This window comes from Eublepharis macularius, chromosome 9, assembly GCF_028583425.1.
Source record: "Eublepharis macularius isolate TG4126 chromosome 9, MPM_Emac_v1.0, whole genome shotgun sequence".
NCBI classification, from domain to species: domain Eukaryota; kingdom Metazoa; phylum Chordata; class Lepidosauria; order Squamata; family Eublepharidae; genus Eublepharis; species Eublepharis macularius.
Genome location: NC_072798.1, coordinates 96609215 through 96630725, shown reverse-complemented (window position 1 = coordinate 96630725; position 21511 = coordinate 96609215). Strand labels below are relative to the sequence as shown.

At 46.3% G+C, this 21511-nt stretch overlaps 1 protein-coding gene across 1 annotated transcript in view; it reads left to right on the top strand.

Annotated features, from left to right (window-relative positions):
* Positions 1-11787: 11787 nt before the first annotated feature.
* The window catches only part of LHFPL3 (LHFPL tetraspan subfamily member 3), a 314010-nt gene continuing 304286 nt past the window's right edge, over positions 11788-21511 (top strand). Inside the window, exon 1 of the mRNA XM_054987797.1 lies at positions 11788-12232. Within this exon, the coding sequence (XP_054843772.1) occupies positions 11788-12232 (445 nt within the window). The remainder of the gene's footprint in view (positions 12233-21511) is intronic.

The following is a 21511-nucleotide window of genomic DNA, read 5'->3' as shown; positions in this document are numbered from 1 at the left end:
GAGGAGTGGAGAATCAAACCCAGTTCTCCAGATTAGAGTCCTGCCGCTCTTAGCCACGACACCAGATGGCTCTCTCACATGTCTACAGGATCATTTCTCCTAATGCTCTGTTATCTGGCAGCTCTGCTCAAACGAAGGAAGCCAGGTGAAGATCCAGATTCACATTGTGTCATCTCAAAACCGTGTTTGCTGATGTGGCCCTGACCTAGCAGAACAACATGCCTGGGGAAAGGGCTTTTTTTTCTGGGAAAAGAGGTGGTGGAACTGAGGGCCAAGCTACAAGCGACGAATGACACTTGAATGGCAAGTGGATCGAGTGGAGGGCAAGTGAACAGGGAGAAATACACTTGCCATTCAGGTGTCATTCGTCACTTGTAGCTTGGCCCTCAGTGGTGGACCTCAAGACTGCGCAATGACGTCACTTTGGGTCAGCTGGAACAAGGGGGGAGTTTTTTAAAGTTTAAATTGCCCTTGGCGAAAATAGTCACATGGCTGGTGGCCCCGCCCCCTGATCTCCAGACAGAGGGGAGTTGAGATTGCCCTCCACGCCGTAGAGTGGGTTGACAACGTGGTGGCTCCCCTGTCAACGGGACTGACGGGACCTCTTTCAGTTGGGTGGGAATGTGTCCTGCAACTCTGGTGCTTTCCGGCCAGGCAGGTAGGTGGGTGGGTGCAGTCGGCTGCTGTCGGCTATCTTACTGCTCTCTCTTTGGTTACACAGCTTGGTCGTGATCACATGGCTGATTGTATTGTGTAGGGATACAGTCGGTTGACAATGCGGAGGCTCCCCTTTCAACAGGACTGACGGGGCCTCTTTTCAAGAGGTGCCGGAACTCCGTTCCACCGCGTTCCTGCTGAAAAAAAGCCCTGCCTGGGGATACCAAGAAAGCCCCTGCCCTCTTGATGTTCAGAGGCTGCATAAGGCTAAATTATTCAGATCCACATTTCTTTGGTTCAGACTTGTCTGTGATCCCATTGTGTTTTTAAACTTGGTTTTATTGTATTAATATTGGTAGAAGAGATAAAGTGTTTTATTAGTTTTCTTTTTATATTGTATTACATAGTAACCTGTCCTGAGTGTATGTTTAGAGAAAGGAGTGTTTAAAATGTCAGAGACGTTAGTCTTTAAGATGTTATTATTCATGTATTATTTAGACACAGAATCTTCCACCAGACCAAGGTCAAGGAAAAAAAAATCAAAATCTGTCTGCAGTAGAAACTACTGTTTCATATTGGCTACTTAAATGTATTTGACATTTACTGTATTGTGTTACCTGGTTGTTGCCTGTCTTCAGTCCTGACATGCTGGGAGAAAGGAGGCCTTATAAATATTTTAAATAAATAACATAGCCTGAGTGTAAGGGTGAAAACCTTTTCCTCCTCCGATTTTCACTTGTATAGTAAAGGAACTTCTGGCTTGAGTATATATATGCCTGACTTATGAAGCAACAGCTTTGAATGTACTTCTTTGTGCTTGATTGTGTAGAATAAAGGACGTTTTCACACTGCTTACCGGCCATGGAACATCATGCCGAGCTTCCGGGATGACAGCGTCTTCCTGGTGCGATTTCGCGTGAGAACAGCAGTTGTGAAAATGGCCACTCTCTCTTTCCTGACCTGCAAATAACCCTCTGTCTGATTGTCAAATAACCCTCTTTGGCTGATGGCCTGTTTATTGGATAAAATGTGGTTTCAAGGCATTGCCCCCAATCTGGCCAATAACCCACATGACCGCATTAAGGGATCTATTGACAAAGTGATGATGCGCCTCTAGAAGTTTGAAATGAACACTGAGAATGCAGATGTGGTGAAAACAGAAATGAAGTTTTGAGGAGACTCGCCGTGCCAACCTAAGCAGATAGTTATACCCTTCTAAGGCCATTCAAGTCTATGAGCTTAGAAGGGCGTAACTCTTCTCAATTATACATCTAGGAGAGAGTTGTAAGGCATGTGACTGAGCTGGAGAATTAGCAGACTCAAGTAGTATAATTGGTATAATGCCTAACACCAGAATGGCCACTAAAAGGAGTCACTAAAAGGGGTGCTTAGGTAGGGCTGACCGTACTCCTGGCTCCACCGTATCTGGCTGGAGGGACCCACAATGGCATCAGCCTTCAGTGCAATGCCGTCTTCTGTAGGGTGCTGAATAGACTGCCATGTCCGTGACGTCAGGCCAGTAGGTGATGTTGGGGGCAGCCCACAGCTCCCCACGTGGGCACCTACCTGTCTGCCCACAATCCCCTTTCCTAGGGGAACCAATGTCTCCTCCACAATGGGGGGGGGGGGAAGGCATTCTCCTCCACCTCGACGGGCAGCATGTGAGCCTCCACTTCTACATGTTAGGGGCAGGCCCCACCTCCCACGCTTGGTTCTTTCCTTCCAATTTTCTAATGATGGGATAACCTAGGTATTTATGCAATCCACCTGTCTTCCCAATATCCCTGTACATGGTATCTGTCTCTCCTGTCAATCCAATACAGGTACTCCATGTATCCATGCAGCCCTCTATCCTATACACCTATCCCATACAGCTATGCACCTGTCTATCGAGAAACCTATCTATCCCATGTACCTAACCGTCCTATGCTCCATGTTCAGCGGGTGTGTTTGGGCGGCAACAGCCTCTGCACCACACGAGGTGTGGACAACAGCATTGGCCCCGATGCCATGAAGTCCCCATCTGGTGGACGTATGTTGGTGTCTCTGACCCACCAGAGTGTGTCTTTGTGTGTGCAAGGCCTCCACTTACGCCACCATGTCTTGCTGGAGGGTGTTCTTTGCAGACTGTTGCTGGGTCATTTGGTTAAGCGGCAGCTGCTGACATCACGCACCTTGTGGCGGAAAGTAGCCTCTGGGAGGCCTGGCAGGTGGGCACATGGGGGGTGCCGCTGGTGAGTGGCCAAACTTCTTGCCCCTGAGAACGGGAGGCAGCCCACCTTCAATTCCACTGCTTGAACACGGGGCCAAAGTCAACTAGTGGCTCCAATTGTATTGAATGGAAGTTTCCTGGGGGCATCGGATTTGGGAATATATAACTCCATGATCCGTACTGCAATCTTGACCAAACTTTGGTGATGGCTGGAGGAGAGCCTGGTGAACACTCCCTGTGAATATGGGCTCTCTAAGTCCGAAAGGGTCCATTCTGGCCCCCACAAACAAACAACACTGAACAAGTTCATTAACGGGACATGTTCGTTGCTGTTCGTCTGTTCGTGTTCGTTGACAGCAATGAACAATGAACAGTGTGATCATCCCCCCCCCACCCCCGGTTCATGCCCATGTCTAGTTGTGATTAGGGGTGTGCTCTTCGGATTTCCTATTCGGGTTATTAACCCGAATAGGGCCTGATTTGTATAGATTCGGGGGTCCCCAAATCGGCTCCAGCATTGCTGAGCTGATTAGGGAAGCCAGAAGCAAAGCTTTCCAAAGCATTTTGGAATACTTCGGAAAGCTTTGTGTAGAGCAGCAGCAGCAGCACTTTCCTTGCCCTTTGCAAATGGAAGAAAAGTGCTGCTGCTGCTGCTTTCAAAGCTCCCGACATCTTTTTCACCGGATGGGAGGGGGGAAGAGGGAGTTCCCTCTTCCTCCCTCCCATTGGATGAAAAAGCCAGCCTGGAAGTTTTAAAAGCTCAAACCAGCTCTTTGCAGGGCTGCTTTGAGCTTTCAAAACTCCAGGCAGGCTTTTTCATCCAATGGGAGGAGGGAAGAGGGAACTCCCTCTTCCCCCCTCCCATCCAATGAAAAAGCCTGCCTTGATCTTCGGTGTGATCAGAATATTTATGGAGCATACCGAAGCAGCTTAAATAACCGAACCCGAAGCAGCTTGCCACTTCAGGTTTAGGGTTATTCTGAATTTTTTCCCTGCTTCGGGTTTTTTCCAGTGCACACTCCTAGTTGTGATATTGTTACATCTAATTCTGAAACACACCAGAGTGTGGATTTAAAAATTCACATAATGGATCCAGGGGCAGACAGGGGGCATTGTTCTACAAGCTTGGAGGAAGCTCCAGGTTTGTAGAAAAATATGAAATGTAAAAAAATATATTGGGGTTTCAAAAACCCCAACACCATAAAAACAATGCCTACTTCTTTAAGAAAAGTACGTCACTGAAGTCCTGCAAGAATACATTGTGAGATCTCAGTGGATACTGTCAGTCTATGGAGTTCAAGTTACTTTGATTTCATCTCCCACCCCTTGCAGCAAGAAATCCAAATCTCTTGAGTCAAAGGTTTTTATTGGAAGAGTATATATTCAAGGTACAAGCGTCCATAGATAATCCAAAGGCTACAGAAGCTTCTGGCTGAACACAAGGCCTTTGTTGAGAATGGCGTGTTAGTTACTTGTCGCAGTATATCAAACCCTTCGTTCCATCCCCTCACCCCGTATAGGAGCTGGGGAATGTGAAAGTTATTGCTCCCAAGGTCTCTGCGGCGAGCCTCTTCAGATAAGGCTGTCTTGGGAACCACATCTGCCCCTGTGAATCTGCATACAAAACAACACTGGAAAAGTACAGCATTATAGCAGTGAGAAAGTAAGATGGCAATGCTGTGGGTAACAGACCTGACAGATATTTTGGGGATTGGTAGGCATCCTGCAACCATTGTTGTAACCCTCCCTGAGCCTGCTTGCTGGGAGGGTGGGTTATCAATCAATCAATCAATCAATCAATCAATCAATCAATCAATCAATCAATCAATCAATCAATCAATCTTGCTGAGGATTTCAGCCCTCAGTGTCAGCATGGGGGAGGATGTGGAGAGACAGATGAAAAAGGTAAAAGGCAGGACAAAGGGAAGGTAATCCCGGGGGGAGGAGCGAATGTGGAAAGGAAAAACTAAAGATCGGGGAGAGGAACAGAAGATGGTGGACAAGGGCAAATTTCAACACAATTACTAAAGCTGCAGCCAGTTTTCCAAGGTGGGTGGTGGTGGTAACATGTATCGTAGATAATATTGAAATACTAGTTAAAAGTCATCATTGTTATTGTTAAGAATTATATAAGTAAAAGGTAATGACAAAATAGGGGAAATAAGGACTTTTTATTTTCTAAAATCCCAATATTATTTTAGCACTCTTAAAGCTTATGATAATTAGATGCATTAAGAAATCAGCATTGTTATTGTTAAGAAAAGGTTGTGTGTGTGTGTGTGTGTGGGGGTAATAATGGAATAATGAGTTTTTATTTTTTAAGAAAAGTAGTAGAAATACTGCACGTTATTTGAAAGAATTTAAGGAGCCCAGTCCCAGAGTTTGGGAAATGACCTTCACACCCAGTCTGAAGGATCACGTAACAAAAATCTGAGAAATTTCAGAAGTATCACAAACTAATAAAATTATGTATAATGCATAGGAAAAAAGACAGCAATTTCAAATGTCTAGAATCTTGGATATGGCATGCCTGGATTTGGTTGTTCACTTACCACTGGGCTTAAACTGCTGGGTTTAGATGGTTCTGGGGAAAGGTTTTAGAATGAGAGGTCACTGAACAGCAGATAAAGGTATCAGCTCTGAGCTGGAAATCCTGGTTCCAGTCTATTTCTGCCATGAACTGACTCGATGGCCTTAAGCGACCCACCATTTCCTAGATTCAGACCAACATCTGAAGGATACTGAAGGGTAAACTGTGGGTAACTTGCAGTTGCAGGATTCTCTTTTTCCATTTTACTTTTTCAAGGAAACATCAAGGGATTGGTGGGGAGGGGGGAGTAAAGGAGATGCAGTTGAAATGGGTCAGAAGCTAAGCAGGGTCAACCTTGGTAAGTAATTGGATGGGAGACCTTCACTGAAGACCAGGGTTGCAGAGGCAGGTCAATGTCAAATGACCTCTATTAGTCTCTTGCCATGAAAATGTCACCAGGGGTTGCCGTAAGTCAACTATGACTTGAGGGCAGCATTTCATTTTATCTACCCAAGTTCAAAGCGTTTGGGAAATGGGCTTTCCCCCTGCTTCCGCACTGCATTGTGGTGCATTCATGCACCACCAGGGTTTCCCCCAGATTCTCCCAATATTTCTCAAACCTGATTTGCTTTAGAAAAAGATTGTAGTAAAGCCTGGATGGCTGCTACGTGGGGTAGGTAAATTTCCTGACTCTGTCCCTGCGACAGCCATTTCTTCTCCCTGCCATCTGGGGCTTTTTTTTAAAACTGGCACTAGAATACCATTATATGGATAAACTGTTGTAACAATAGGTGCAGTAGGTTCTCTGAATTCTTAACTGTCATTTCCCCCCAAAAGTAAGTCTCTAGCAGCTTTCCTTGTAGAGATATAAGGGTAAAGGCATATTTTTGTAAGGGAAGGGGCTAGACATGGTTTTTTTAACAAGAACTGGGAATTTGGAGAACCTGCCGCACCTGTTGTTTCAATGGTATATTGACATGATATTCTTCTGTGAATTTTTTTTTAATTGCAGAAGCTCTCGTGTCTCAGGGGACAGGACATAACCACTTCGGAGGGATTGGGACAGGGAAATTGCTGGGAAACCTGCTACACGGAGGCCCCATTGCTGTGTTTTGTCTGCAGCTGCACCAGCAATGAGGAAACCATAAATTCCATCCCTGTGAGGGAGACGTTTCTCTGAAGGTACTAATCTCTTGCTGGTGTTTTTCCCTGGGAAAAGTTAGTGTCATTATTATCCCCACAATACAGCTGGGGAGCTGGGGCTGAGTAGGAGGGCTGAGCAGGAGGGGCGGCTTCCCTGCTTGGAGCGGAAGAGATTTCTACATCTTGGCTATCTTGTTTACGGCACGTCAGGGAAGGAACACCTCCCGTGAGAAGATATTCTATATTGTGTTGAAACAGAAACCCGACTGTGTGTTATTGATGGACAGTAGTTTGGAGTGACTTGGATATGAAATTGTATTGATAGAGACATATTATTATAATTAGAGTGTGCTGTAAATATGGAATTTGAGTATTGTTAACATTGTCATTAATGATATTGATGGTTATATTAATATTTGCATGCTGCACTTTTCATTGAGTGAAAGACCATTTATTTTGGTATATAGTGTTTTGTATTCATTGTAGCAATTACCATTCCGGAAGACCCTTTTTCCTGTATTACATTGCAGTCTTTCCTTTAGCCTCTCTACTACTTGTTAGTAATGGGATCTGAACCAACAGAGTGCTGATTCGCAGCTGAACCACTTAACCACTGTGCTACAGCAATTCTCCCCGGACCTGGACCATACAAAGTCTTGAAGAGGAACAACGCCCGCTGGCATCCTATCCCTGATACTGGATCAGAATTCCAGGTCACACCATATAAGAACGTACTTTGAAAAGGTACTTTGAAAGCCCAAGACTAATTTCAGTGCGTAATGCATAGGACTAGGGGAGCCGCTGTGGTGTAATGGTTAGCGCATCAGATCATGCGAGCAACCTGGGTTCAAACAGGTTCCCTTAGCTTAGCCTAACCTGCCTCACAGGGTTATTTTGATCATTGTGACGTTGTTGTAATCAATGACCACGCTGCCTCACAGAATAAGGGATCTTCTGGGTTTCCTTCCAGAGAATATGCCTTCTCTCACAATAGAAAACACTGGGAATGGGATTTTAAGAGCAGAAAAGTGTCAACATTTCATCATGCCTGAAACGAATCTACGGGTTAACAGCACTGCAAACTCACAGGAAAGTGAAGTAACCTGATGGAAGGTCCCCATAGCAGAGAAGGCAGCCGATGCTACTTCAACATCCTCGTCTATTGTTGCCCATAACTCTTCTCTCGTGCTCCGCTGAGTGCTCTTGCGAGACTGAATCTGTGGCAAAGTCTCAGCTCAGGTCGAGTTGGGTTCAACCAGTAACAGAAGCTGTTTCGTAAAGAAACATCTCTGAAGTCCACCACATGCCATCCACCACGGGCTCACCTTTTGCAGGTATGTTCTTACACATGGGTTCATGAGACTTCCTGTCCACTGAGCAAAGTTACACACCATCAATGCGTTCTCTATATGCAAGTGCATCACCGTCCAGTCATGGAGAAGAGGTCCCTCAATGGCTACTGGCCATGGTGACTAAAGGCAACAAATTTTGAAATCCAGGGTTATATCAAGGGAAGATCTCTGCGCCCCGTTTGCTGGCATTCTAGGACCACTGGGTGGCTACTGTGTGAAACATAATTTTGGACTAGATGGCTCGCTGGTCTGAACCAGGACTCATCTTATGTTCTAAGCCGAAAGGAAACAAATCACAACTGAGGCTGTTAGATTTCTCAGGGCAATGTCACCATTTGGCGACGGCTTGGACAGGCCAAGGAAACTGGCCCTGTCACTAATGGGAACGAGTGACAAGGAAAAGCAAGATAGTTCTTGACACGTGTAACTAATTATTCTCCATAGTTGCATGCTACCAAACCAACTGAAGTCTTTTATCCAGGAAGGCTGTTGCTCGGTGGGCAACAAAAGTCCTCCTTCACTCAAGTCTCCACGTGAAACACTCAATTGGCCCCCCCACACACAGTTGCACTAATCGACTGCTCCTTTGAAAGGCTCCTTCTTCTTCCCCCTCTAACCTTGGAGCAGATCCAGAAGGACAACAGCACACGTTCTTCAGACCCCAAAGCATTTCCTTTCAGTGCCAGCATCTCTTCTGACTTGCCAGAGCTCATGGTTTTGACATAAAATTGTTCCCACAATTGTTCCCTTTTACTTGTAGGTCAGGATTATGCTGTGCTTAGGTTCATACAGCAGAAACTGAGCTGTAAAGCAAGGAAGAATGTAGGCAGCTCTGCCGGGGAAGAAGAGACAAGGTTTTTCTGCAGACATACCTGTTCCACCAGCCCTGACCTGGATAGCCCAGGAGAGCCTGATCTTGTCTGATCTCAGAAGCTACGCAGGGTCGGTCTTGGTTAGTAATTGGAAGGGTAGCAGAGGCAGGCAATGGCAAACCACCTTTGTCAGTGTCTTGCCTTGAAAACCACACCAGGAGTTGCCATAAGTCAGCTATGACTTGAGGGCAGGAGTTCATCCCACCTGTTCCACCAGCCAGCCACGAAGCCCAACTTTCCCCTCTCATTTACTTCTGGGGTGAGGGGGGAACTCCGAGCCAAGTCCTGGTGTGTGCTCAGGACCTGATGCCAAATGTAAGCACGGTTGAACCACAGGAATCACAATGCAATTAAGTTCTTCAACACTTACGTAACGTAAATCAACTACGTTTGATTTCAGAAGAGGAATCTTCTAAAAAGGGAGGGGATTCGTCAAAAGGAAGATGAAAGAAAGAATAAAGAAGCCACACTAGGGGATCTTAGAAAAAGGAATGAACATAAAAAAGCATTTTAAAACCCTTGCCTTGATGTATGGTGTGGCTCTCTCAGGAACAGAGCGTCCAGTTCTGAACATCTCATGTCCAAACAGGATATGCCAGAGCGTGGAAAGATTCAGCCTAAGCAGTGTGGGACTTTTCAGTTTACAGAAACAGATTATTGTGGTGGTGGTGGCGAGAACCTGGTAGGGGTTTATAAAATTACTAGCAATACCTAGAAAACTGATTCGGCGGGCCCCCTCTCGGTGGCAAGCAGGAGCTTCACAGCGGCCTTGAGGCCAGAGATATTGGCAATGTGCCTGTGCAAGGACAAAAAGTGAGTCGTTGCCAATACAGCTTACCTTTTATGTAGTAGGATGCACAGGTTGGAGAAAGTGGAGATAACCTTTTTTCTCTTCCCTAAGTGCATGTGTGTGGGGGGGGGGCACAATGAAATTGACAGACAATAGACTGAGGACAAACTTTCACGCAATGCACCATTAACTTGTGGAACTCACTGCCACAAGATGTCGTGAAGGCTCCTAGTTTATAGGCTTTAAAGGAAGATTGGTGGTGACTGCTGCTAAAAAGTCTGTGTTTAGAAGCAGCACATCTCTGAATATCGGTTGCTTCCCAGGGAGCAGCCACAAGAGGCGGGTTTGGCCTCTGTACCTTGCTTGTAGGCCTTGGGGGTTATCCTTCTTAATTATCGTTTTTACGACCAAAGTCATAAAGAGTGAGCCATCACCTACTAAAAGGGAAAACTAGAGTTTACTGCCAGTTACAATGTGATTTTACTACAGCTGCTAAAAATTTAGCCACACACAAAACGTACTTGTTTTATCTTCATCTCTTAATAGCCAAGAAGATGTAGCGTCAAGAGAAATAAAATCCTGCTTAAACAAAGGAAGAATAAGTTTAGCTCTCCAATCTTCAGGACACTCCAAAAAGAATATGATCTACAGTATCAATCTGGTTAGTACCACAGCCACAGAATCTGTTGGAATATCCCAATACCTTCCAAACAACACTGCCAATGGCGAGGCATTCAAATTTTATTTTTTATTTATTTTTTATTTTTATTCCGCCCTCCCCACATTTCCAGCAGGCTCAGGGGGGATTACAAAATGGGCAAGCAAAAATGCCATTTTATATTTTGGGAGAGTTAACGCAAACAAATACCTTGGGGGTATTCATGGAAGGTGGGATCTAGCAGGGGTTTGCTCATATCACATTAATCTGAGCAAATGGCAAAGGATGGAGACTCTTCCAGGTACCCATGTTAGTCCAAAGACTAAGTCCAAAACCAAAACCAAAGTCCGTATTTTTAATTAAGAGCAACCAAAAGGAGGGGTTAGATCAAGATGGGTAGCCACGTTAGTCTGTCTGTAGCATCAGAAAGGAGCAAGAGTCCAGTAGCACCTATAAGACTAACAAAATTTGTGGTAGGGTATGAACTTTCTGTATCTGAAGAAGCGAGCTGTGGCTCACGAAAGCTACCACACATTTTATTAGTCTTGTAGGTACTACTGGACTCTTGCTCTTTTCTACTGCAAAAGGAGGAGTGTTTATGTTCAAATCCTCCTCCCTTCTTCGTGCTCCCTTTTGTTTCTGAGCAGTCTTCAGAAAACTTTACCACTTGAAACCCTGTACACACATTAAAGCGAATGCACCGACTCTCCGTGTACAAGGAACACAAGATTTCTCTTTGCACGCCTGCTGAGTAATTATTTCATTACAGAAAATGTTCGTGCAGGCGAATGCTCTTTTGCTCAAGTAACGGTCCCTGGTTTTAGTTTAAAATGAACATGTTTTGCACAAGCCTCGAGTACCCCTTATGTTACAGTCCACGCATGTACAGCTGAAGAAGGGAGCTGTGACTCAGGAAAGCTCATAGCCTACCACCAATGCTGTTAGTCTTCCAGGGGCTACTGGACTCTTTGTCTTTTCTTCCCGTACATCTGAACATGCGACTTCAACCCCACCTTCCTCCTTACACTGCCCCCCCCATTTTACTTTTAAAAGAAGGCAAAAGTGGGGGGGGGGGGCAGAGACGGTGGATAAAGGGGGAGCCGAAGCGACCCGTTCGGGGAAACGGAACATAAGAACGGCCCCCGCTGCATCCCAAGCCAAACCCGTGACGACACGTGTGTCCGGGCTCGCGTAACGTGCGCACAGGCCACTTCTCTTTCTCGCAAGCCCGGCGACAGGGAAGCCGACAGGTGCCCTTGGCCAGCGCCAGCCCGCCCCGCCTTGCCGACGCGCTCCTCCGCTGCGGCCCCCGGTGGGAAGGGACTCCGGGACGCCGCCGCCGCCTGTCGAGGGGCGCCTGGCCCGCCGCCCGAGCGCGACTGCGCAGCAGCAGCAGCAGCAGAGGCAGCGGCGCCAGCGGCCGGGAGGCGCCGGGCTGGGCTGGGCTGGGCTGCGCGGGGCGTGCGCGGGGCGGCGGCGCTGCGCTGGCTGCTGGCTTGGCCCGGGGCCGGCCCGACGGGCGCGGGGCGGCCATGCAGGCGCGGCGGAGCCGGCGCTAGGCGGGCGGGCGAGGATGGCCGGGGCGGCGGCGGCGGGGCCGGGGGCGGCGGCGGCGCTGGTGCCGGCGCAGGAGGCGGCGCGGCTGTACCAGAGCAACTACGTGCGCAACTCGCGGGCCATCGGCGTGCTGTGGGCCATCTTCACCATCTGCTTCGCCATCGTCACCGTGGTGTGCTTCTTCCAGCCCTACTGGATCGGCGACGGCGTGGACACCCCGCAGGCGGGCTACTTCGGGCTCTTCCAGTTCTGCACCGAGCAGGGCGCCTCGCGCGAGATCGCCTGCGCCGGCAGCTTCGCCGACTTCGCCGCCATCCCCTCGGGCGCCTTCCAAGCCGCCGCCTTCCTCATCGGCCTCTCCATGGTGCTCATCCTCGCCTGCATCGTCTGCTTCAGCCTCTTCTTCTTCTGCAGCACCGCCACCGTCTACAAGATCTGCGCCTGGATGCAGCTCAGCGCCGGTGAGTCGGGGCTGTCCGGCGGGGAGGGCAGGGAGCGCCCGCCGGCCCAGGGCTGGCCGCCCGCGGGTTGCCGCCCCGACTCGCTCGTCGGAGGTGACAAACACGTGCTTGGGTCGGGGCAGAGATTGGCACCGGCAGGGAACTGCTGGCGTCGCCGAGTTAACAGCGTAGCCCCGTAAGAAGAGTTGCCAGCCTCAGCCCCGGGGTCTCTCCCTTCGCTACGGAGCCTCTTGCCTGCAAGGACGTTTACCGTGCAATCCTGAGAAGAGTTACTACAAGATCTTCTGAGGATTGCACGGTAAATATCCTTGCAGGCGAGAGGCTCCGTAGTGAACGGAGAGACCCTTGGGAAATCGGGATGTCCGAGGGTGCTGCATTGCCCCAAAGGGGCAATGTTTCATAGAACAGCACCCAAACTGTTTCCAAGACAGCACGGAAGGATCTACAGCCCGACCTACAAATGCACTCAAGGTAGCCCTGGTCCAAATATACACCTGCCGTTTGGAGCACTTTCCACACACACATCCCGATGGTTGGTGTGCACATGTGTAAAACCTGGTTGTTGTCAGTACGGAACTACTAAATTTGGGATCCGTGAAAAACTGGTCTTTTGATTTTTGTCTGTGGCAAGTTTCTGAACCAGTGGGTTGCTTTTGCTTCCTCTCCCATAATAATGGAAACTGGCGGGGGGGGGGGGGGGATCTGATCAAATTGATAAGCAATGGATTTGGGACGGGCAAAAAGTAATACTGCTTCACTCAGAGAGGCTTTAAATTGGGGGGGGGTCCCTTTCGGTGGCTGCGGTGATGACGGGGCGACGGCTTGGAAAGGGATTAGATTCATGGAAGAGAGATTGATCCGCCAGTGGCTACTAGCTGTGATGACTAAAGGGAGCCTTCATAAGCCTCTGGGTACCGGTGCTGGAGGCAACATGGGGTGCAGGAGGGACCTGGTTCTATGCCTTGTTTGATGGCTGTCCAATACAGTCTCTCTGGTCACTCAGTGTGTGAAACGGCTTGCTGGAAAGGATGGCCCGATGGTCCCCTGGTCTGAGCCTGCAGGGCATCTCATCATTTCACGCAGGAAGGCTGATCGACATTCGTATTTCAGCCTTCCTCTGTTTCACAAGCCACATGCAATTTCAGCCTTAGAGAGCCTGAGTTATTTGCCTTCACGTCTGCGTGTACTCGTACCATCATCAAGCACGTTGATGAAACAGAAGATAGCTGCTAGGCAGCATCCCGAAGAATTGACGTGTAGTTTCACAGACTTTGCAATGACAAAGGCAACACTCCGGCTCGTGGTGGAGATCTGTCCTCTGGCAGGGGCTGGTGCTTGAATAAAGGTCAAAAGCAAATCGTAATGAGAACCTTGGGAGCGCTTAAAAAAGATCCCTGCAAGACGGGCAAAGCTGCTGTATTTTTGAGTCGCTTTTTGGTATGGATTTCAGTGGCATTTGCAGCGGAAAGTGCTTTCATTAACTCATGTTGGCTGCTGAGCTCATCGAGTATCAGACTGTTTGATATCTTCAGATTGTTGCCATAAAAGCAGGGCTTTTTTTCAGCGGGAACGCGGTGGAATGGAGTTCCGGAACCCCTTGAAAATGGTCACATGTCTGGTGGCCCCACCCCCTGATCTCCAGACAGAGGGGGGTTGAGATGGCCCTCCGTGCCGCTGGGCGGCACGGAGGGCCATCTCAACTCCCCTCTGTCTGGAGATCAGGGGGCGGGGCCACCAGCCATGTGACCATTTTCTCCGAGGGCAACCCGCTGAGTTCCACCACCTCTTTCCCCAGAAAAAAAGCCCTGCATAAAAGAATATGTTTGAATGGTGGACCGTAAAATATGGTGGTACAACAAGAAAATTCACTCTGCTAGTATCTTCCAGTATTCACCATCTAGAACACCCATAAGAGGCATTCCGAGTGCAGTCATAAACAGATGTACCCCAAATCCTGCTCTGGTCTGTGCAGTGCGGTTTAGTTATTTCCAGGAAATCGTTTTCAGGATTACATTGTTAGTGCCTCTTTCAGAAAGGGAATTTGACAGGAGATACACAGCATGGCATTGAACACCTTCAGTGTTTCTTTTCTGGTTAAAGACCCTTTCCATTTCAAGATCTTAAAAAACCAGGCAAAATTCTGAAAGCACCAAAGGTGTAACAGAGAAATGAATTATTATAAATGCCTTCCAGAAATGAAGGGGAAAGTTTTTTTAGGTTTGATCCTAGTTAGCAGGAATGTCATTAATATGAATCAGATTATAACCAGATGGGAAAGGGACTAATCCACCCCAGAGCACATGGTTAATATTCTGGATGGCTTAATTTTGGCCTTGAAATGTACTTCGGAAGGGTAACTTAAAAGACAAGCTGTGGTATAATACTTCTAACTTGTAAAGTGCCGATTAATTGAAACTGAACAGGGAAGAGAAAAAACAACACAAATAATAAACCTTTAAATTTGCTGGGTGAGTTATTAAGTTTCAAGATATCTTTGGCAGAAAATGAAGGAAGGAGGAATGAACTCCAGGACAGAGATGGCAATAAACAATTTTTGTAGAATAGATAGGGTGGTTGATTTTGGAAAGACAGATATATGAAATCTAAACATAAATCCTATTGGTTTTTTTGCCCAAAAGAATTCTTGAGTGCGTACATTTTTTCTGAAGGGAAAAGATGGTTACAAACTGAGGAAAATATTTCAAACCTCTCTTCTTCGGTCACCTACTCTTTGTTTGGCTGATATTTTTAGATGCATAGAAATGATTTCTGCAGAGTTTTGCGCTCCGGGAGCTTTGTAAGTTATTTACAGATAACTCCTATTTTGAATGTCTGTTAGTACTAAAGGTCATACGACTTTAATGGGTCACAGCTATATTTGTCCACTTTCCTGGCCTCTTGCCTTTCTGTTTCTTGAAAAACATTTTTAAGTCAGTGTTCGTGCTTCAGGTCTGGCCCTGCTATTGCTTGACATAATTTAATTTTGAACTGAACCTCAACTGTATGAATGGCCAATTGGCCATTACCACAGAAGGCATCTTATACAATATATACTGTAACTTTTTGTTTGTATTGAAGTGTGCAATCTGATTTTTCTCTGTTTGGCTCTTGGAAGTTATAGAAGGCAAATAATTGGTGCTGCTTTCAGTTGTCCCCAGAAAACATTTTGCTTAGAGTTCTCCAGGGCTTTTTTTCTGGGAAAAGAGGTGGTAGAACTCAGTGGGTTTCCAGCACAGGAGGCAACTCCTGGCGGGAGGTGGTGCTCTGGTACCACATGTGCATAGGCAAAGTGTGCTCATGCTTCCGGGACCGTGCAATGACATCACTTTGTGGCAGCTGGAACAAGAGGGGGAGTTTTTAAAAGTTTAAATCACCCTCGGTGAAAATGGTCACATGGCTGGTGGCCCCGCCCCCCTGATCTCCAGATAGAGGGGAGTTGAGATTGCCCTCCGCGCCGCATGGAGTGGAGGGCAATCTCAACTCCCCTCTGTCTGGAGATCAGGGGGCGGGACCACCAGCCATGTGACCATTTTCAAGAGGTTCCGGAACTCCGTTCCCCCGCTTCCCCCTTTAAAAAAAGCCCTGGAGTTCCCCTGATCTGAAACCAGAGGCAGGGAGTTTTAATGGAACTTTTCAGTCCATGTTGGAATCCAATGGATTTAGGATTATTTTAGATATTCATTTGTTGTGAGTTGGACAATAGCCTGGAATTTGTAATGTCAACATAAATTATTAGCAGACATCTGTATTTATAGTGCTTTGAAATTTGCCAGAATGGAGGTATTGCTAAAATACATAATGCGCTTTCTCATAAAGAGTGAAAGCTTCATTCTTGATATCTTGCACTGGGTTCGGTGAAAGAAAGCCTTAATTTCAGTATAGCTGATAGAATTTTCAGAACAATATTACAGAAATGCAGGATTCAACCCAAATTCTGCTTCTAGTAGATTCTGACAGCAGCAACAGTACTAATTGAATCCCTTTTGTCCCTTAGAAGTATTTCGCATTTGGTAAATTGATGTGTGCCTATCACCTAATCAGGGCTGTTTAGGTAATGAAAGCGATTCTGGAAGGTACATAGACTTGAGAGGGACCCATCAACCCTTTCTGAGATACACAGTGATGACAGCATCTTTCCATTTAATGTCTGGGTGTGTCATTGAGTTACATGACCTTGGTTGGCTACTGAACACTATATCTTGATTATTGATGTTTACAGACTTCATGTTCTAAAACAATATATCTTGCTTTTTGCATTGCTTGCTCCAGTGCAGACTACCTTTGAATTCAGTGATGGACATTTGGCATAAAAAGAGAACATTAGTTTTCACATATAGGAAGCCAGCTGAAGTCAATAGTTTTACTCTATCATTAATTTTGTTGCTGTAAACAAAGGTGAGTAACACATTTTTTTAAAAAAGAGCAGGCAATTTAAAAAGAAATCTGTACACTTTCCTTCATACCGGAATTTGGTGTGTGATTGGTGCATGCTTCTTTTCCATGGGCTTAACGGTGACTGCTTAAATTGCTGCTACTCTCTAGTGCATCATGGCTGAAAATCAAAAACAACATGTATTTCCCGGGGGGGGGGGGCTGGTGTTCACCCCGGCTGACACTGCTATTGCCTGTGACAGACGGCTTTTGCTCCCTTCACTTCTTACATTTTTGCACTCCTACACCACATGGTGGGAGAGCATTATGAGGTCACTGTTTTGTATGAATAGAGCAACGTGCATTTCCCAACTTTGGTATGTGCAATCGGAAACCTGGTTTTGCTGTGAGTATACATTCATGTATAGCAGAGCTTGAATAATGGGCTACTCTGTTCACACAGGGCTAAGTTAGAAGTGACGAATTACACTTGCATGGCAAGTGAACAGACTCGCGTGTATTCCTCTCTGTTCACTTGCGCTCCACCTGCACTCCAATCGATCATGTGATCGAGTGGCGTGCAAGTGGAGTGCAAGTGAACAGAGAGGAATACACGTGTGTCTGTTCACTTGCCATGCAAGTGTAATTCGTCACTTCTAGCTTGGCCCACATTGGCAATCAAATATATCATGAGAATCAAGGGTATTGTGCTCTCCCAGTACTTTGGTCACATCAGGAGAAGACAAGACTCACTGGAAAAGACAATAATGCCAGGAAAAGAGGAAGACCCCAAATGAGATGGCTTGACTCAATAAAGGAAGGGTTGTTGTGAGGATAATATGGAGGCAAGGAGAATGATGTAAGCTGCTTCAGGTCCCCATTGCAGAGAATGACAGTATATAAATGAAGTCAATTAAGAAATATGGATGAAGGTGGGCGGCAGATAAAAGGTAAGCTGTTCAGTGGGTTCGAAGGAGAGAAGGATGCAGGGAAAGGTGAGCTTGTGGAGGCTGCCAGGAAGAGGCAAAGCGGAAATAATGTGGGGAAGGGGGTACAGGGGGAAGTAAAGTATCCTAGTAAGTGCTTGCAGGTTCCCCACCATTCAACTGGGCCTGGCTCAGCAGACACCACACAACTGGGTCATAGGGGAGAGGCTGCCTGGGGGAGAGGGGGAAAGGTGAGGACAGGGGGCAGACGAGGGTGAGTGGGAAGGAGAGAAGGAATCAGGAAAAAAGGGAGAGGCTGTGGGAGGAAGGGAAGGGAAAGAGACATGGTGGGAGGGAATAAGATGCTTCCCGCAAGTCCTTGTGGGTCCCTACTTCTTATTTAAATATAAGGAAAATTAATGTATACTGCAGATTGGTATATATTACATGAGATCAACCACCTGGAGTATTGTGTGCAGTTCTGGAGGCCTCACTTCAAAAAGGATGTGGACAAAATCGAGAGGGTGCAGAAGAGAGCGACGAGAATGATCAGGGGTCTGGAGACTGAGCCCTACGAGGAAAGGCTGAGGGCCTTGGGAATGTTTGGTTTGGAGAAGAGGAGGTTGAGGGGGGACATGATTGCTCTCTTTAAATATTTGAAAGGCTGTCATTTGGAGGAGGGCAAAGAGCTGTTCCAGTTGGCAGCAGAGGGTAGGACGCGAAGCAATGGGCTAAAACTACATGCACAAAGGTACTGACTGGATATTAGGAAAAACTTTTTCACCGTCATAGTTCAAAAGTGGAATCAGCTGCCTAGGGAGGTGGTGAGCTCCCCTTCACTGGCAGTTTTCAAGATGAGGCTGGATGAATACTTGTCAGAGCTGCTTTAGGCTGATCCTGCACTGGGCAGGGGGTTGGACTGGATGGTCTGTATGGCCCCTTCCAACTCTATGATTCTATGATTCTATGATCTTTCCCAACTAAGTATTTTATGAAGATTGATAGCCTGGATAGAAATTTTGTTATGGGCACCTGGATGTTCATTTTAAAAGATGCGGCTTCTGCTAATATAAAGGAAAGCCCTTTATAACTAAATCTCTGGTTTCGATATTGGTTGCATCTGCTCATTTGGTTATCGCTAGGAATTGGAAATCCCTCACGGGATCATTGCTCAAAAAATGGTACCAGAAAATCTGGGAGCAATATTTGATGGGTAGGATTATGCATCATCTGTTCTTTGGGGACTTACGTATGGTAATTCCTTTATTTGAGTATGATAAAATATGGAAACCAGCCCTAGATTTTATATGTGCTGTGATTCTCGAAAGCTTATGCTACAATAAAATTGGTTAGTCTTAAAGGTGCTACTGGACTCTAAAGCTGTAATTTCTTTGATGAAACAAAGTTTAGATGTTTGTCCATTGTGATTCTTGGGTTTGTAACAGATTGTGAAGTGTAGTTTCTTTTACAGCTTCCCATGGTTTAATTTTATGATTTTTTCCTCTCTGTGTCTGATGGTTTTATGGTTCCCTCTGGTTTGTATCATTGTTTATATAATTAAATTAATTTAAAAAAATAGAATCAAGCTGAAGAGAAACACTAAAAGAATCATAGTGCCAAAATACAATCTAAATAATATTCCTGAAGAATATAAAGACCATGTAAAGAACAGATTTGCAACACTAACAGTGCAATCCTGTGCAGTTACTCCAGTCTAAGCCCATAAATGGGCTGCATAGGATGGTGATGTAAGTTTAATTGATTGTGAATCAGAAGAACTACGGGCTGAAACTAAAGATATTATCAAGGAAGAATGTGCAAAGACTATCCCTGTAGCCAAAAGAAAGCAGAAGCCTAAATGGATGACTGAGGAATCTTAAAATTGCTAAAGACAGATGAGACACAAAAGCAAAAAGTGACAGAAATAGAGTCAGAATTCTAAATGAAGCTTTCAGTGACTTGCCCAGAGAGACAAAGAGATCTGTTATGATAACCAGTTCAAAGAAATAGAAAAGAACAAGAAAAAAGGAAGAACAAGAGACCTGTTCTGCAAGATCCAGGAAATCAAAGGGAAATTCAAACCATAGCTCAGGATGCTGAAAGATTAACACGGAAATATGTTATCCAATAGGGACAATATAAGGGAAAGATGGAAACACTACATTGAAGAACTATATAGAAGAGATGGAAGGATGACAGATACTTCACAGAAAAATCTTTTGACGAAGAACCGAAAATCTTAGAAAATGAAGTGAAAGCTCTGCTCAAAACAATTGGGAGAAACAAAGCACCTGGAGTAGATGGGATACTAACAGAGCTATTTCAAGCTACAGAAACTGAGTCTATCAAAATCTTAACAAGAAAATGACAACAAATATGGAAAACTAAACAATGGTCCACAGATTGGAAATGCTCAGTGTATGCTCCAATTCCAAAAAAAGGGGATGCCAAGGAATGCAGCAACTATTGGACCATTGCGTTAATTTCCCATGCAAGCAATGTGACACTCAAAATTCTACAGCTGCCGGTTCGTGAACCAAAAAACGGCCTGGTTCGGGATGAACTTTGGTTCGTATTTCGGTTCATGCCCACATCTAGTGCCAAAACATCTGATTGTTTGGATGCACAACTTGTAGTCTGCGCAAGAGGTTACTATCAGGACAGAATATGGGGAAACAGAATGGTGTCCAGTTGGCAAGGGTGTCAGACAAGGATGCATATTATTTCCCCACTCGTTCAACCTCTATGCAGAGCATATCAAAAGGAAAACTGGATTAGGTTTAGAAGAAGGTGGAATGAAAATTGGTGGAAGGAACATTAACAATTTGAGATATGGAAATAACACACTTGAAACAACTACTGATGAAGGTTAAAGGAGAAAGTGCCAAAGCAGGATTACAGCTGAACATCAAGAAGACAAAAGTAATGACTACTGAGGAATTACACGATTTTAAAGTTGACAATGAGGAAATGGAAATCGTTCAATTTTTTCTCTTCCTTGACTCAATCATCAACCAAAAGGGAGACTGTAAACTTGAAATCAGAAGACTGAGACTTGGAAGTGGACCTGTGAGGTAACTAGAAAAGATCCAAATTATGGTGTTCCTTATTACTATGTATGAATGTGAAAGTTGGACAATGAAGAAAGCGGACAGGAAGAAAATGAATTCATTTGAAATCTGATGCTGGAGGAGAGTTTTGTGGTTACTATGGACAGGGGCGGCGCAAGGGTTTGCGGTGCTCGCAGCCGGCTGGCCGGGCACCCCCCCGCGCGCACACAAGCGCGCACACACCGGCCTGCATGATGACATCACATGTGACGTCATCATGAGAGCGTGCGCGCGGGCGTGCGTGCCCCACCGCCACCACCACCACCAGCCCGATCACTGCGGTGGGTGGCCTCCGAGCTCTCCCGCTCGGTTGCCTGCGCCGCCGCAGATGCCTGCTCGCAGCGGCTGCACCCAGCCGAGGGCTTGTGCTGGCGGCGGCGGTGGCGACGCGGGGCGGGAGGGATAGGAGGCTGCTGCTTTGTGGTGCGCGCTCCTGCCCCCCACGCCTCCTCCGGCACTCCCTCCGGCACCCCGCGCCTGAGGCCACCGCCTACCTGGCCTTAATGGGCGCTCCGGCCCTGACTGTGGACAACCCTAGAAGCTAAAATGACAAAACTGAGGCTATCGTAGTTTGGCCATATCATGAGAAGACAAGACTCTCTGGAAAAGTCAATAATGCAAGGAAAAGTTGAAGGCAGTGGGAAAAGAGGAAGATGCAAAGCAAGATGGCTGGACTCTATAAAAGAAGTCATGTCCTCCAGTTTGCAAGATCTGAGCAAATCTGTTAATGAGGTCTTTCATTCATAGGTTTGCAATAACTTGGAAGCAACTTGACAGCACATAACACACACAGTATATGAAGAAGGACCATCAAAAGATAACAATTGAAATGGGCTTTGGGGGTATAAGCTGGGGTTTGGATGCCACATGTG